At 39.6% G+C, this 18,643-nt stretch overlaps 1 protein-coding gene across 1 annotated transcript in view; it reads left to right on the plus strand.

Moving 5' to 3' along the window:
• Positions 1-9,530: 9,530 nt before the first annotated feature.
• LOC134531035 (tryptophan--tRNA ligase, cytoplasmic) overlaps positions 9,531-18,643 on the plus strand; it is a 53,150-nt gene continuing 44,037 nt past the window's right edge. The window contains exon 1 of the mRNA XM_063366527.1: positions 9,531-9,856. Coding sequence (XP_063222597.1) covers positions 9,730-9,856 — 127 coding nt within the window. The 5' untranslated portion in view covers positions 9,531-9,729. The remainder of the gene's footprint in view (positions 9,857-18,643) is intronic.

Consider the following 18,643-nt stretch of genomic DNA (forward strand, 5'->3'; position numbering starts at 1 on the left):
GTACCCCCCGGACCTTTCACATAGGTCGGGTGATGGCAATTTCTTTTATATCTAATAACTTTTATATATAATTGACGCCGACCGCCAATGCTCCTCTATGTCGCATAGACCACTATGCCTCATTAACGTCTCGCAAAGGCGTGTGCACCGAACTCGCGCGTGCGCGCAACAAAGTGTAGTTCGTGCAACGAGGCGAACGCCAGGCAACGAGTGCTACGTCGGCGGATGGATCCGGCCGGGTGTGGCATATCCCTCCGCCGAACTACAACAAATGCAATTATGTATATTTTTCCACAGGTTTTTATTAGACATTATTATCATCAATTAATATTTCAGTCCTTTCAAAATCATGTTTCACTGTGCGCCTTGTCCAAAACCTGGCCGGTTCAGTTTCCCGCGAAATTCACACGTTTCCGCGGGAGGACTGGCGGGTGGAAGGGGGGTCGCGCGCGGCGACACCGGCAGTGTCCTTCAGGAGCTCGGAGAGGCCGGCAGCCTGCGCGCAACACGGAACCATCAACTTTGGTTTTCACCGACATGTAGTATAAATAGTATAATGTTTTCTTAATCTTTTACGTATAGTTCCGCGGTCGGCCTCAATTTACCATGAGGTATGTCACTTAATTAAATCAGTGCTCCAAGATGAGTCTTCAACGTATTACGTAAGTACTGTGGGGAGTCCATGAGACGTTACGTCGGCGCTTCACGCCCCAACTTAGCTTACCGGCTAATTAGTTTTGGCCCGCACGGGGCAGCCAGAAGGCGACAAGTGCCACCAAACGTACTAACGAATCAGTCCCTGGGACACATCTAGGAATCACGTAGAGTCGCCGGAGATACGGGCCTACCTGCTAATAGCCCAGTATAATAAGTATCGTGTAATAGTGAAGTGTTTTGTTCGTCAAGGTATAATTTGTCATGTTAGAGTTTATTTTGTAATCGCCGCATTGTGTGCAAGAGTACGTCTTTCATGCGCATTAAAATCGTGAGCCGCCACTGAGGAAGTGGGCTGCGCGTGTGACTAGTCGATTTGGGACAACCGTTACGGCCAGAACGGGCAGCACTAAGTATAAGTCTGTGCCGTAATAAATTCATCAAATATCCTCCAGAAACTTTGTGTTCTTCTTCAGGCGTCCCGAGTGGCCATAACAGCTCGGGGGGCCCTACTGCGTTAACCCCTACCTCTAGCCACAAGGCCGAACCATCCCTGAGATCTCGAACCCAAGCAAAAATCACGTAAAAATAATAGGAGGTAGTGGGGACGGCATCATAATATATAATAGGTGCTTATTCATGGAAGAGCAGCTGTTGTATTATATTATTTTAATTTTGTAATGCTTTTTTATACTGTTCTTGTACCTGTTTGTTTTTATTTATGTTTATTTGTAATTTGTTTGACATATTCTATACCATTGTATGGTCTATTGAATGAAATAATAAATCAAATCAAATCAAATTTATAATTTTTGATGACACCCATCATTGATCCTCCAATCAAACAGTGTTAATTATATCAAATTACCTGTTCTTTTGGATAGTGGTTGTCATGAATATAGACCAGTGTGTCAAGATGGCCGGCCTATGTAAACACAGTCAAGTAGTCGCTCGTGTTATTGTATGCATATTGTAGTCAGTTGACGAATAAATTAATTGCAAACAATCTCTCCGAATTGTCAACGTATTCATTTGCTAATGAATACAGTGGTGAAGAGGTTTTGTGTATTAGTAATGATAGCAGTATTTTGATGAAAAATTCTGTAAGAAAATTACATACACATGCTTCCTGTACCAAATATGAAAATATTAGGCTTCACTTCGCATAGCAGTCACATTGAGAAACAACAAGCATTGTTACAAATAAAAGTTTTGAGTAATCCAAAACAAATTACCACAATGATAGTAAAGGGGCTCGCTAAACTGGTGATATTAGGAGTAGAATTCCATACAAAATTTTGGATTGTATTATTTTTTGGAGGGTGGATGATAACCACATATAGTCACAAACAATCATCTAAAATGACAGAAAAATGGCCATTAGCTGTAAAATGTGTGCCATTCATTATAAAACAAATTACTACATTTAGTACTGTGCATTAGGAAGAAAGATGGTTCTGTGCATTTATGTTTAGTTGCACATGATATTTATATAATCACTATAAAAGACAGTGAAAGTCCCCTTTCCACCAGCAACACCTTGTGATTATACCAAGGAGTAAAATTTCTGACAACATTTGATTTGTTGGCAGGATATTGGCAAATCCCGTACATGAAGATTTGTAACAGTTTACAGCGTTTCTGATCAGGAACTACCAAAACGTTTTCCAAGTTATGCTGTTCGGCTTGTGCAACATGGTAGCAGAGTTCACTCGATGTTTGGTCAAAACATTATGCACCGAATGTAAGTCATTTTCGCGGGCATATATCGACGACATAATAATTACATCTTAAATGTTTGATCAACATATCGAACACATACACATTAAGCTACCCTATTTGAGAAATGCTGGGATGACTCTGAAACTTTAAAAAATAGGTATGATTTGTAGGCAATAACTGCCATTTTTAGGACACATACCTGAAAGTTACAAGTAATATTGAATTTTACAGTTCCAAGAAAGTTAGGCAAGAAAGAGCTTTTCTTAGTGTGATTGGTTTCTATAAAAATTACAGTAATTATATAGCCAAGTTAGCTTTACCTTTTTTCGAATTATTTAAAAAGTACCGAGTGTGGAACCGGAGAGACGAGAGCAGAACACAGTTAAAAGTTAAAAACTGTATTTTTAAAGGAACATGTCATTTATCAGTCCATGCCAGGTCGTGATTTTCTTCTGTATACAGATGCATCCGCATATACTTTAGAATCTCAACAAGCACTGACACCGTTCCGGCTGTCTCCCCGTCAAAGCTATCAAGTTTTGCGGAATGGGTCTCGGGGTTTGGGTTCGGCCAAGTGGCGGGAGGCAGGGACGTGTCCGTAGAGGTGATCCTTGGGCTGTTTAGGCCACCCAAGACGCCTTAGGGCGCGGTTACACGGGACCCTGAACTACTTCAGGTGAACATGTTTAAGTAAACACGTTTACAAACGCGAAAGTGTGCGGTTACACGGTAGTTGCTGAAAAGTGTGTTTAGCTCTAAAACCGATTGTCTACTGTCAACGAATGACTGTGTTGTTGATCTCTATTTTTTAATTGCATCCAGAAAACGCGGGATTTTCTCACTTGTTTATACAGCAGTTTCAGCAGAAATGAAATGTGTTTACATATTGCTCAATATTTTTTTACAAATCGGGAATTCAAACATGCACAGTAAAATTTTTAAACTTATTTTTTATTATTTTTTGAGCGAGAGTACCTATCTCAGTTTTAAGAAAATTAAGGTCAGGATAAATTAAAAAATATATGTAACTATCTGTTGGTTTTTTTTTTTGTTGCATTCGGTAAAATATTACTCGAACTTGTGCCAGAAACACTTTCCATCTAGAATTTCTGCAAAAGACTGTTTATATTCTAACCAGCCAATCAGAGGCTAATGTAGAAGATATGTCGATCTGAACTACTTTGCCAACCTGTTTAAGTTAAATGAGAAATGGCCTCGAACGAAACATGTTCAGACTGTGTGTAACCGTGCCGTCGTCCGGGGTCTCGGGCTCGAGTCCCGGTATGGCTCCTAGTGGGAAAAGGCGGTTCTTGATCTGTGTTGTCCGGGTGGACGCCAGACTAGCTCGTTTCTAGTCGTGAATTTGGGGTCGTGGATGTATGTGCCCCTGCGTGGCCCACTAGGGCCGGCGGCGGTGTTGCGTGAGATGATTTTAAATAAGAGACGTGGAGTTGAGGTGGCGGTGTCGTACCTTTTATTCAGAGGAGCGAGTCGTACACAATACAACACTCTACAGAGGTCCCTGGGGGGTTTTACTTGTTATTCCGTGGCGCCGTATTGTTTGTGTTCCGCGTTACGTGGCCTCGGATGCTGTTATGTCTCAGACGTCTCACTGGGTACGCAGGTAACGTAATTTCGTAACACAAAGGCGGGACACAAAATACACTGAATTAAGGGGCGCGTGCAGGTTACGTGGCACTCGTTACTCGGGTAACGTAAGTTAGCAATACACAATACGGGATACAAAAATACACTGAATTAAGGGGGTGCGCACAAGTTCCGTGGCACTCGTTACTCGGGTAACGTAAGTTAGAAATACACAATACGGGATACAAAAATACACTGAATTAAGGGGGTGCGCACAAGTTCCGTGGCACTCGTTACTCGGGTAACGTAAGTTAGCAATACAAAATACAGGATACAAAAATACACTGAATGAAGGGGGTGCGCGATTGGAGACGGCCAATCCCGTATGCAAATGTCTCGGCGCGGGTGTTGTGCCCACTGTGGTGAAACACGCACCGCAATTAAGTTTGTCCAAGTTCCCTTGCGGGTTTGTGGTCAGCGCCGTGCGCGTGACCTTAAATAAAGTTCTGTACGTTGCGGGAGACGGCCCGTGCCGTATGCTGAAGAGCAGCCCCGCTGATCAAGTGTGGTGCGGGGTGTCCTTAAGTTGATGCGGCCGGATTAGGTCCTGGACCGAAAAAAGGGACCGGGTACTCACGGAGAGGTTAAGCAATAAAAGGGGTTCTGTTAATTAGTGACTATATTTACCGGACGTTACTTTCGATGTAGACAAAGGATGTTGCCCCTCCGTGGGACGTAGGTCCGCCCCGGTCCGTGAGCTGCGCTGAACTGCCGAACTGGCATGGCGTCCGAGGGAGGCTCGGCCTCTCTCGCGCCAGGCGTGACCTCATTACGCTAGACTCCAAACGGGTGTGTCTGGAAGAGATTTTATTGTCGCTAAAATCCTAATTTAATGTTTTAGGAGGAATGGGTACGGTTCTTCTCTTGTCTACTCAGGTTTCCGCGGCTTTGTCTTTAATTGCTGTTCGGGTCGCCTGACTCGGGTGGGCCATGGCCAGGGGTGTGTTCCGTTAGCGGGAGCGTATACTGGCGGGTGCAGGTCGGGCTCTGGGGTGGTCGTCGGCCAGACGACGTCAACCGCACTCAACAGCTGAACATGTTCACTTGAAGTAGTTCAGACTCCCGTGTAACCGCGCCCTTATACTACAAATGATGCACTCCGCTACGTGAAGTGTGGTTTTTATTACACACCAACCTCTACATGGTGCTATCCATCCCCTGGCCGCGACTGTTCGGGGTTAGAGAGCTCTGCGCGTGTACGGCTGTTCGGTGATGACCCCGCTTACTATGGAGAGGGGGGAGTTTTGAGCGAACAGTACGTGGCGGACGTTGCTGCTAAGACCTGCGCGGTGATGCGCGGTGATGCACGGCCAGTGGTGTTGTAACTCACGATCTAGATGCGGTTGCGGAATTGGCGCGAAGGTGGCCTCTCAACGTTGCGCGAAGACGACCAGCCTCTTCGAGCTCCCGGTGGGTACTGACTCACTCATGTAGCACAGCGCTACAGCAGGCCTGCCAATTGCGCGCCAGAAGCGCAGCGCGCGGAAAACAGACGCGGCCAAGTTTAGGACCTATTCGCACGTTGAACAATGGAATTAACAAATAAAAACATTTGATGAAATATACATTACATAGTTTATGTCTGTGAGAGAAAACATGTGCCCTTGATGCTATAGTCCGGCGGAAGCACATTGCCACACTCGGCGGAAGCACATTGCCACACCCGGCGGAGTGCTTCCCCCGAGGTGGCCGGTAGTGGTGCTAGCTGCGGGTCGTTCGGTGCACTCACACTCGTTGCACCATGTTGCACGCGCGGGCGTGTTCGTGGCACACGGCTTTGAGAGGCGTCGGAGAGGCATCGCGGCCTGTGCGACTAAGAGGCGCACTATCGGCTGGCGTCAGCACAATAAGATGATCGCGGTATTGAAAAGACAGTGGCTATGGCTAGCAATACACTTAATCAAGCCGAAAAGAATAATGCAGTAACATAAAAGAATATTCTGGCAATAATCTGGTCCTTACAGTAATTTAGAGACCTATTTCTAGGGGAAAGGAAAAAGCTACTCACTGACCACCAAGCATTAACAAGTTTGAAAGTAGGTAAGTGTAGTGTATTAATGTAGAGTGTGATGTATGTAAAGATCTATGATATCTATGGATGGATGTTGTTATGTTGAGTAAAGAAGCAGCCATAGTATAGTGTCGATTTCAAAACACTTCGCATCAGTCGTCGCAGTACATCAATAATGATATTCACAGTAAAAAAACAATATCAAGACAATGTTAACAACCAAGTATTATAGTTGCTCATTGTATTAAACTGACGTCGTCCGACCGTAGGCCACCCTAAAGCCCGACCTGCAACCGCCAGTATGCAACCCCGCTAATGGAACGTGCCCCTAGCCATGGCCCACCCGAGTCAGGCGAGCCACCAGCAACCAAGGTAGAACCCGGCCCCCCCAAAATAAACAGACCGTCATTAAAACCAACCATGTTAAAAAACAAAACATAGATTATTAAACAGTGTTACGTTTTTATTTGAAGTTGGTCAACGAAAGTGCGACGTAGGAGTGCCCGGGCACTCACGTGTGTAACTACAGCAATACGCGTGTGAATGTTCCTCTGGCGGCCTTCTGCCTGAATCAGTCAATCAGACCTTATGACATAATTATTCAAACCTTGTGTTGCGTCATTAACCCCACCAGAGCAATCCGACAAGAGACGAACAGTCGCTGGTGTGACGTAAAAATTCAAACATAATAATTCTTAAATATAATAACTTTCATTTGTAGAAGGGACGAATGACCTTGATTCAGCTTTTATAATTAATGTAAGAATTTAACATCATTAAATTCTCTTATTAACATATCATATCAGAAACTAACGTAATGAGGTCAACCCTGGCGCGAGGGCCACCGAGCCTCGGCCGGACGCCATGACATGATGAGAGTACAGCGCGACTCGTGGACCGGGGCGGACGCACGTCCCACGGAGAGACATCATCCTTTGTCCACACCGAGTTCATTTCTGGTAAATATAGTCATTCTTAAAACCCCTTTTAATAATCTCTCCGTGTGTACCCGGTCCAGTTTTTCGGTCCAGGACCTAATCCAGCCTCATAAATCTAAACCCCCCCCCCCCCCTTGCACCACACTTGGTCCACGGGGTAGGTTCAGTATCCGGTACGGGCCGTCTCCCGAGGACAGAACTTTGGTTAAACTCAGTCGCTCCGGCACTGACACTCCCCATAAGGGAACTTTTGAGCGAATTTAGCTGCGGTCCGCGCTCCACTGCCGTGGACGCGAGCACCGCCTCGATACGCAGATTTACGGGATTGGCCGCCTCCAATCACCCTCACCCCTCGTTAAGCAGCCAGGCTCAGAAACACCTAGGGACACGATAATACGGAACAATTAGTGACTTTGTAACATTTCTTTGTAAACTTGTGCAACGCAACCTCGTGTAACATTTCTTTTGTAAACTTGTGCGATGCATCTCTCCACGTAACATTTGTAAACTTGTGTAACGCAACCTCGTGTAACATTCCTTTTGTAAACTTCTGCCACGTTAATTAAGTAACTTTCAGACTTAGTTGCGTGTAATTGTGTAGTTTTTGTATCTTGTGACGTCACCTGTTGTACGACGTGGTGTGTAACCAACAAAGTTACACCAGAGCCACCGTCGCCTGAATAAATGACGCCCGTCATTTATTACCTCATTTCAGCGTATGCTTCTTTAAACCTGCTATCCCCAATCACCGCCGAGTAGGGAATTCCTTAAACCCACGCAACATCGCCGACGGTCCTAGGGGGCCACGCAGGGCAACCGACCCCACGACCCACCTATTGGTTAGACACCGAGCTAGCCTGGCGCCCACCCGGACAAACTACCTTCGACACAGCCATCCCCACTAGGATCCACACCGGGACTCGAACCCGAGACCCCCGGACGACGGCAAAACAAACATGCAGAATCGTAAATACTGTAATGTGACATTGGCAATTCGTACACTCATAGTCTGTAATTAAATCGTTCCTAATTAAGCACTTATAATAACGTTTAAATGTGAAAGCTATGCTAGCCGTCTTGCGTCGACCTGCATTGCGTCAGGCAGATGCAGGGAGCTCAGGCGACCCGGTAGCTGCGGTGACGTCCAGGGGTGGCGTCATGTCGCCTGTTGAGCACAGAGTGCGCGTCGCCTCGGCAGCTGCTGTGGCAGGCTGGCCGAGGGGTTGCGTCGTGGCGCCTGTGGAGCTCAGGGTGCGCGTAGTCTCGGCGGCTGCTGTGGCAGGCTGGCTGAGGGGCGGCGTCGTGGCGCCTGTGGAGCACAGATTGGGGGTCGCATCGGCGGCTGCTGTGGCAGGCTGGCCGAGGGGTGTTGTCGTGGCGCTTCTGGAGCACAGAGTGCGTGTCGCCTCGGCGGCTGCTGTGGCAGGCTGGCCGAGGGGTGGCGTCGTGGTGCCTCGAGCATTTTTGATTTCGCTTCAGGCGGCGACGAAGACGGCGTGGGCGTCGTGCCCGTCTGTCTCTTTTTGGTGGGCTCAGTCCATTGTGCCTCGAAGCCAGGCGGGCACCGCGGAATAAATACAGGCGGCGGGGCTTCGCTCAGGCGTCTCGGCGTCGTGGCCCTGGGCATTGCGTTGTCCAGCATCCCTTTTGAGACTGCGTACTCATGTGGCAGTGACGACGGCTGCATAACGTTGAAGCTAGGCGGTGGCGACGGTGTGGCGTGACGTTTCGGTGTCGAGTCTGGTGGCGTCCTGTATGAGGCGTGTGTCGGAGACGATGCGGGTTGCGTCGGAATGGTCCTTCGCGGCACTGTGACGGTGGTCAGGTGCGGTGGCGAGGCCATCCCGGCGTCGTGAGGTGTCTCTGACACGAGGTGGTTTCGGGACGGCATGGCAGATTGCGGTGGGATGGTAGACATCGTGCGTCGTTCGGTCGGCTTCGGCGGGTCAAGCGTAGTCACAGTCATGTTGAGTGGCGTCAGGTCTGCGAGGGGTGTTGAGGCTGTTGGCTTTGGGCCCGGAGGCGGAGGGAGCGGGATTGGCGGCGAGAGGGTGACGAGCGTCGGTGTCGGGACGGCAGGCGTCCTTGGTACATAGTGCGTCGGCGTGTGTGGCATCAGGTCGATGAAGCGTGGTATCGCTGGTGACGGTTTTGCCGGACTTGTGGCGGGAGGCGTCAGGTTATTTCTTCTACACTTAAATTAAATACTAAAGTCTGACTGCGGAAGTGTCATTAGCTGGCTCGCTCAGATAAACCTGTACGCAGGAGACAGGACTGGGACCCGGGCATTAATACTTCATAGGTCAGTGCGATGTAAGATTATGATTTTTATGAGAATGGAATGGGTGGCTGTGTGTTAACTGTTTAAGTGTTTGGTTAATGAATTTTATTTGAGGTGAATGATTTGCCGCGACGAGTATGTTAATTTTTATCCGCCTTAAGTTTTATATAAACGCTGAGAAATATGGTTACGAGCAATATTCGACAAGATCAAATAAATTGAAAAACTTTACTAATATTTCGGAAAAATAACTTGATAAAGGTTACTCTCCATGTGCACATATCCATGGACAATGTTTATGTCTGCTACACGTAGTCAACACGTCAGCTTACGCCAATCTGTTCACATGTGCTTCTTGAAGTATGTTTCTTCGGATAATTGTATTTAATGTGTCAAATTTAATATTTTTTGTACGTAATTATAAAATTTTTTAAATATAATAACGAATAAATTTAATTCTTGAGGAAAGCGTAAATATGAGTGATGTAGCAGAATGTGTAGAGAGGTTAGAAATAAACGGTGACAAGGAAAACGACGATGTTGTAGATCCTTGGACTGTTGTTAGTAAATCAGACAGCGGCATCGATTATGAAAAATTAATAAGTAAGTATTTTACTTAGAAAATTAATCTTACATGCTGTTTAATTGATAATGACTGTGAAAAATAAAATAAAAAGTTTTGTTTCATTATCATCCAGTTAATATTAAAGTTTTTTCATACATGGTTTCACAATAATACTCGGATATCGGGGCCATTTTAGAACGGAAAGAAAAAAAAACTGAAAACATTTCTTGCACAATACACACGTCGCTGAAGGGATGGTTTCTTAATTTCTACTGGTTCGTAAACAAAATAACAGTTTAAAGCTTACGTTACAATACAAGAGTTTTCACACTGCCACCGCCATTCATTATTTACCTGTGATCATGTATCTCTTTGTTTAGCAAAACTGTATCCAACTATGGAGGATTAAAAATACACTAATTTTTCTGTTTCATATATTGAAGGTTATCCCTGGATCCTGAAAGCTTGATCCTGATGACATGATCCTATTGGCTTGATCCTGTGGTTCATGATGTTTGCTGTGTTCGTTCAGTTTGGTAAATATGTACAGTCGCGGTAGATGCCAAAAAAAATGCTAAAAATCTGAAAATACTTTTATTCTGGGCCCTTTCACTTCCTCTTTTCAAATCAACCGGCGGAGGTAAGAAATTCCAAATACTTTAGGAGATATCAAATTTTTTAATTTTCATCACAATACCTGCGTAGTATGCGGCGATCACCATTGTTTCTTGTCATAGATAATAAGGTTTCTTGTTTACGAGTATCATGTTTCTTATTGGACAATTTTGCCACGTTACTGTTCCGTGATTGGCCAGTATTCAAATTAACCAATAGGTGATTATTTATTAATTTATTGTTCAATACGATGTTTAATTAAGATGTTTAATTAATCGGTCAACTTCTGCCGTGAACAACTACATCATTTCCTTATAGTGGCAAAGGAAATGTACCCGCCTCCAACTTAGGTGAGTTTTTAACGTTTCTAATTTTAAAGTATTATTTTTTTATTTGGATATTGTTGCGCAAGTAATAAGTAAAAAAAAAAATTACGTGAGTTGTTAATGTTCATCATTTGTCCAGGTTTTGTTAGGTCAGGTCAGTTACATTATAAATAATTTAAAACTAAAGAACCATTAAATTAAATTCACATTATTTTTAATGTCCGCTGGTAAATATGTATTGTACGGATTACTTAGCGCCAAAAAAAATCGTACAAATATGAAATAACTTTCATTATATGCTATCTTACGTCCTCTTTTCAGAACCGCCTGTGGAGATAAAAAATTCCAATTACTTTAGGAGATATCGAATTTTTTAATCTTCATTTTTTGACGATTTTTTTAAAAAAAAATTTAAAAAATCCGAAAATACCTTTATTCTGTGCTCTTAAACTTCCTCTTTTCATTAAACCCGGCTGAGATAAGAAATTCCAAATACTTTTGGAGATATCGAATTTTTTAATTTTCATCCTGTGCACTCATGCGGCGATAACGGTTGCTTGTTTAGAAGTATGATTTTTTTTTTTGCGATGTTCCCGAACGGAGAAACCTAAGATGCACATAAAGTTCTGCCATTCCTGATTACACCCAAACAATTCACCTTCGGCCAACCTCGGGTTTATTTATTAATATTTATATTTCTCTGTTTATTTTAATGTAGCTATACTAACCTAACTAACCATCCAAAGGGTTTTAAAGTGTTTTAATATCTCCAAAAGTATTTTGGAATTTTTTATCTCCGCAGGCGGTTCTGAAAAGAGGACGTAAGATAGCATATAATGAAAGTTATTTCATATTTGTACGATTTTTTTTGGCGCTAATCCGTACAATACATATTTACCAATCTTTCTTATTTCGTAATTTCTTTCATGTGTAGGACCTTCCAACATACTGAACTAAAACAGTAAGCATCATGTACCACAGGATGAAGCCAAAAGGATCATACCATCAGGATCTTTCAATGTATTGAATTGAAATAGGAAGCATCATGTACCATAGGATCAAGCCTTAAGGATCCAGGGATAAACTGGGATACATGAAACCATGTCAAACACAGCACATACGACGGCTGTAATCAAAGAATTCCATGGAAATACTGCAAAATTTAATGTTTCAGCTACATAAGTGCACAGCACATATTCATCACAGAAAATGAACGACATTAACAATTCTATTAAAGTTTTGCTTCCCATAGAATCGTCTGTTACATGACTCAAAATAGTACGTACTTCAAATACAATGTAACCATACAAACATTTTGTAATACAATTTCTTATTTTAATAAAATAACAAACATGAAATATAAGAATTAAAAATTCCTTACAATTGCAATACAGTTGTTATTTAAACTAATTTCATTAGTACCTACAATGCCTACAACGACTAAAGTTCTCCAAACAAAAGTTTTGAAAACCCATACTGGTAAACAATGAATGTCTGCGATAGCGTGATTACGCTGGTATTATAGTAATGTAAGCTGTAAACTGTTATTTTTCCACAAACCAATAGGAATTAAGAAACTTTCCTTTCAGGTTTAATTCAGGAATGTCTCAAGTACCTATGTGGAAAACATATGTTCTTATTTTTCATGGGTAAACAATGAATGTCTACAGCAGCATAAAAGCACAGGTATTGTAATGTAAGATATAAAAATTTAAATTTTTCACGAACTAGTAGGAATTACGAAACCATCCCTTTGGAGTAAACTTAGGGACATGTGTAGTGTGTGAAAACAGTGTTTTCTGGTTTTTTTCTGTATGTTCTAAAAAGTCATGATATCCAGGTATTACCGTTTTCACAATTAAATATATTTTTTTTATGGTACAGTTTCGCTTCTAATATTTTAATACAGTAACTGTTCCTAATTGTGTATCCAAGTGTATTTTAAAATAAAATATTAATATAAAGTTGTGTTTGTGATGCTAGCTAAATTACTACCAAAATATATATGATTATATAAATATGTATAAAACTTTGAGGAATATTGTGCCCGGGAGCAATTTTTCTGTGTAACATATCCAATTATATTATAATGTAAAAAAAAAATAAACAGATAATGTGTTTGTGGTTTTAAACTACCAACTCCAAAATATTATTGATTATGAAGATGCATTATAAAGGTTTCATATAAACTGGATATGCGATAAAAAAACATTGTCTACATTGATAGTACAACGATAAGCACTTAATTAACAGCAGCATGCACACAACACAGATGCAATGCATGGAAGCTGAATGTACACATAGCAGCAGCTACATTGGAAAAAAGCATACACACAGCAAAACAGCATGTGCACGGCGCACAGAAAGTTGTAGAATTTCTAAATTTTCTCTGTAATGTGCGCTGATATTTGTTTGCTGCTAATCAGCATACATATGGTGTGGAATGATTGTTTTGTTTTGATATGTGCATTTCAAAGATAAGGAATGAAAATTGGAATCTTATTTTATTTACGAGGAAATTCTATGTAGTTTATTGTTCCTAAATCTTGGAAACAAATCAGTGAACTTAAATGTTTGATTCTGTAAATAATAGCTACCAAATTTTAAACAATTGAAACTGAAAATTTGACAATAGTAGATGAGGGAAGATCTGTTGGAATGATTCAAATTGCTGTGTTGTGTGCAAATGTAGCTTCTTCTTTTATGCTGTGCAACTGTATTTGCATGCTGTTGACATGCTATCGCAAATGTAGGCGAGGCTTTGTACAACAGAAAACTAGCACAGTGGCCTGGCTACATTGGAAATAAACTTAACCCCATTTCTTTGTTTATTTTGTTTCTTTCAGCCTTCAAAAAGTTAATGCTGCTGTAGTTGGTAGCATGCAGTTTTGAAGAAAAAATTGAGTACCTACTAACAAAAAATCCATTATGAAGAAATATTTTTTTTTTCCCCTTTTGAATTAAGGCTGAATTTTGTAGTGTAACATATTTGGCGTAATCTAGTCAGTGCATACATTTTCTTATTTATTAAGTTATTTTCTTAAATAACAACTTAGTAGGACATTCAAAGCTTCTGATTGACGGAAAACATATGTTTTAGAAATAACATAATATTAAGCGAGAGTTAAAACTAAAACAAACCCTACTTTATATTGATTGATTCACTTGTGATTGGGTTTCTGTTTGTTGGCAAGCGTCCCCCCCCCCCCCCCCCCTACTCGCCCAATTTCTGAAGTTTATTCCACAAGTCCTTTCCTCTTCTCACATCCAGTATCTTTCCCTCAATCCCTAATACTGGACTTGTGTAAGTTTGTATCGGAGTATATGATGGTAGCTACTCAGATTGAATTACATTGAGTTCAATTGTTATGTATGTTACTGTGTTGTGCTTGTGAAAAGCTTCTGTTTGTGCCTGGGCCTTAAGTTTTCTCTTCCATTGCCTTTTTCTAATATTTTGGCTTTCGAGTTAAAGCCATATAGACATAAATTTTATCATTGCCATATTCCCTTTTCTACTTTCAGCAGCTGAGAATAGCAGGTGTCTTATTTTAAATGTTGCTGGCCTAACCAAACTTTAACACTTTTGTTATGTTCACATGGAAGTCCTAACTTTCATGAAAAAAATCTCTACCAAAACATGCCAATCATGGAGAATTAACACAACCAATGGTAATTAAAAAAACACACAAGAAATTATAAAAAGCACTATTTCTAGAGTCACTAACAACGGTTACCATTGCTGGCACAGATATTAACATTTGTTAAGAAAATTATTTGTTATACAGTTGATTCCATAAATATTAAAATAAATAAGCAATATCTTACTAATTAATACAATAGTTGCATTAGTAAAATCATTATAAATTGATTGCCTAACATAATCCCTCTGACTTAAGACAAAATAAATTTCCAAATGTCTACTGATAATATCATTTTTAGTCTATACCAGCGGTTCTCAATTTTTTTCGGGCATTGAAACCTATGAAAAAATTTTCTTTCGACGGAATTCCAACTCCTTCAAAGAAAGTTATTTGACAATAAATGTGCCTCCTTTATATGACATTCGTCCTGACTCACGGTACCTCTGTAAACCCCAGGGTTCCGCAGAACATCTTTTGGGAACCACTGGTCTATATCATAATGGTACTGATTAAATGTATCTCATTTTACAACACAAGAAAACTAACGAATATATGATAAAACTAGATAAAATAAACAATAATAATTGAAATGTATAAAATACAAATAGTATTGCTCATATAGGCCTAAGCTAATAAACACATAGGCCTAATAATGATAAAATAGAATTGATTTATTGATTTCAATTGCATGAATAAATATTTGTAACCAGTTATTTTCAGCAGCTTTTTCCTTGTTTCTGTGATACAAATGATGATCAAGTAAAATACATTTACTGCCCTCAACTTGGCGCTTATGGTACATAAAAAAAAACTAAAATACTGGAAAATGAAATTGTTTGCAGGGAAAGAACTTTCTGCAATATCACAATGTCCCTTTACAGTATCAGCAAGCAAATAATTAGTAGCCTATTCAAAAATACTTTTTTTCAATATTATCTTTTTCGGAAAAGTTGCCCTGTTCAACAATGAAAGCTACTGGAGTTGAGAGATTGGGTTTACTCAGCATAAGCATAATATGTGGTTTTTGATATTGTTAGAATGGCAAGAGAAAATAGTTGTAGTCTTGTTACGGATAATTGGTATTTCCAAAAGGTTCGCTACTAGCTTGTTATCTTACCAATGTCAGTAGAAAAGAAATTTCAGCCCACTTTCATGTATTGTAGTCTGTTTGCTATTAGTAGACAGTACAATTCCATAACAATATTGATGTCATTTACATTAACTTAAATTTGTACAGAAAAATAGCATGAAAATATAACTTTCATGCAGGAAACATTAAATGTGTTTGTATTTCACAATATTTGTGTCTAAAGAACTACCATTTTGGGCATCATTAATAAAACTTTAATCGTACTTATTCAATTATATAATAACCAAACACAGCTACTTATTTAGAGATTTTGCATAATGTTGTAAGACTTTTTTTAAATATATCTTTTTGTGTGTATATATATATATATATATATATATATATATATATATATATATAGAGAATGGAACAGTAATTAAGTAATTAGAACAGGTATCAGACATGCTGCCTGATATCTTGACACAGCTAAGTACAGAAATATGATTCACAAATTTAAACATGAAACATGGAAATATTATACCTCGGGATCAAGCAAATTCGTGTGTTCTCATGTTGCTAATAAACTTATAATACATAACTCTGTCATGAAATTTAACGTAAAATTCTATAAAATAATGCTGAGGTATGTTAAATATACAAAAATATTTAATTATTTAATTTAAAAATATTTTATTAATAATATTTAATAGTAAAATATTTTTCTCCTTTTTAAAACCTAACAATAATTCTGTTTAACAAGATGATGCTATTGATTAATCAGGGCAAGCCAAACAACAGAAGTATCGAATGTGTCGCATGTAAATGGCTCATCGCCAAACATGTGACATTTACCCCTAGACTGGAATCATCACCACCTGCATTTTTGAGTTTATATTTCTTTAGGGTGAAATTTTATTATGCCCCAGAAATATTATACAATGGATATTTAACTTTAACAGGTCGAAAGTCAAATGTGCATGCATGCAGAAACTGCTATAGCCATGAGCCAAAGTCGTCATGTGAGGCAACATGCACCTGTATATATTAACTTTCGCGAACATCGGGGGGTGTACTTAAGCTTATTTGTATGCCAAAATGAACTTTATGGTAGTGAAACTATCCTGGAATACATTTTGTAAACTTGAATAGTCATAACAAGATATAATTGCAACTTAAAAAATAGGTACCTATAATTTATAAGCCAGGAAAATTGTGTTGAAACAATCATGCCATCAAAAATATTTAAAATTTTGTTGGTTCTTTAAAGCATTACAAATGCAGCTATATCTTATAAGTATTTTTCAAACTAAAAGTTGCAGCTTAAATTAACCTGAAACAGTTTCAAATACATATTATAGCACTTAGTATATTTATGTATATTTGTTTTTCTCAAAGAACATAAATCAGTCTGTAAATACTTATACAAACAAACCTTAACCTTATTGATTTGATTTAAAATTTAAGATTTAACAGTAAAAAATTCATAATTAAATTCTTTTATTTAACCTGGCATCAAATATATGTAAGACTAGCAATTTGTTGTGTCTACAGTATGATGAACACTGCAGTATGTCTACACTTCAGTGTTAACTAAGGGTTGTTAAAATTGTAATGCCAGCATTTTAACATATTTTTTTAGGTTGTCATTATTTATTTTTTTGACTGTAAATTATAACATGAAGTATTAAAGGACAGTTGTACTATTACAAAGTTTAGTTTGGCACCCCAATAAGTGTAGTACATCCCCTGATGTTTACTAAAGTTGTATATATGGATGAATCACACGGGTTAGCCACCTTGTCGAGATTTCCGAGACTGAAACTTACACAGATGGCAGCACAGTGTTTACACTTTACCATTCCAATTGACTTCCTTTCCATTTACGCAATTACTCTTACAAAATGCAGTATTACAAAAGCCAAAATGTTTACACATCAATAAGTCACTTAGGAAACAAATAAATTTACTGATCCTATATGTCATTACTTTTACACTTAAAGTCACAGTCATTAACTTTATTAAATAGCCTAATTGTTTATCATGTCTTTGATATGCTAAATGAATTGGCATATTTATTATAAAATTAAATTTAGTCTTATTCTTTGTGTAGCAAATGTGATAGCTTCTCACCCTTTGTATAAGTCATCACAACTTGAACACCTGTCTGGGAGCAGCTTTAATAAAGTGCAATTTACAAATTGATTTCACGCGATAACATAATACCTATTTTCGCACAACTGCACACGCTGTTCCATGCAACAGATAACCATAAAAACAAAATATTTAAATTACTAAAAAAAGGTTGAAGGAACATGCTATTATGAAGCGCCTTATTTAGAGTTAAAGAAAATTTTATTGCAAGAAGTATTTTAATGACTGACCAAATCCTAACTTTTGAGCGTAATAATGATAGGATATCATGGGATTCATACGGCACTATCATTAAAAGGGTAAATATGAAATACATCAGTTATTTTCCAAATACTATTTATAGCATGCATTTACCAGTTTACAAATAAACTAAAAATCTATTTCCAAAATCGGTTAGAGCTTTGCTCTCCCAAAGAAAGCTTTTACAGTGCACCTAAAATTTTAATGGTATTTTACAAAACCAATACAACTATTTTACATATATTACAAAAAACATTCTACCAATGTGATCCTGATCTTTAAAAAGAATAATAACAGTTCTTGTTGCCAGGCTCGAGTCTTTCTGCACAGTCCTAGAGAGAGAGTATTATTTCACATCCATTGAAAGTTTGGCCAAATAAACACAATAGTATTTCTTTCTTTACTGAACGAGAAGAGATTCCTCTGGCAAAAATTCTAAACCTGCAGCTCATGTCTAACCACTTGTGAGGTACTTTGTGCGTTGTGAACTTTCAATTGTGAACACCTCGTTAGCTGACGGTAGCTTCCACGTTTTCAAGGGCAGCTAAACAAATCAGCTGGCTTCACTTACTTGTATTTTGAAGTTCTCTGCAGAATCAGGCATAAAAGAACCAAATACCCAAACCTGGTCGTATTCCTCAAACAACATGCTCCTGCAGGCAGGTCAATGGGCAAGTTATTCCCTCTTGTTTAAGCTTCCACCATTGCCAGGCACTTAGTTGCAAAGTCTCGTCAAAATTGAAGCACACATTTCGCTCTAACATATCAACTTGTTCTGTAAAA

The sequence above is a fragment of the Bacillus rossius genome, chromosome 3, assembly GCF_032445375.1.
Source record: "Bacillus rossius redtenbacheri isolate Brsri chromosome 3, Brsri_v3, whole genome shotgun sequence".
In the NCBI taxonomy this organism is placed as follows: domain Eukaryota; kingdom Metazoa; phylum Arthropoda; class Insecta; order Phasmatodea; family Bacillidae; genus Bacillus; species Bacillus rossius.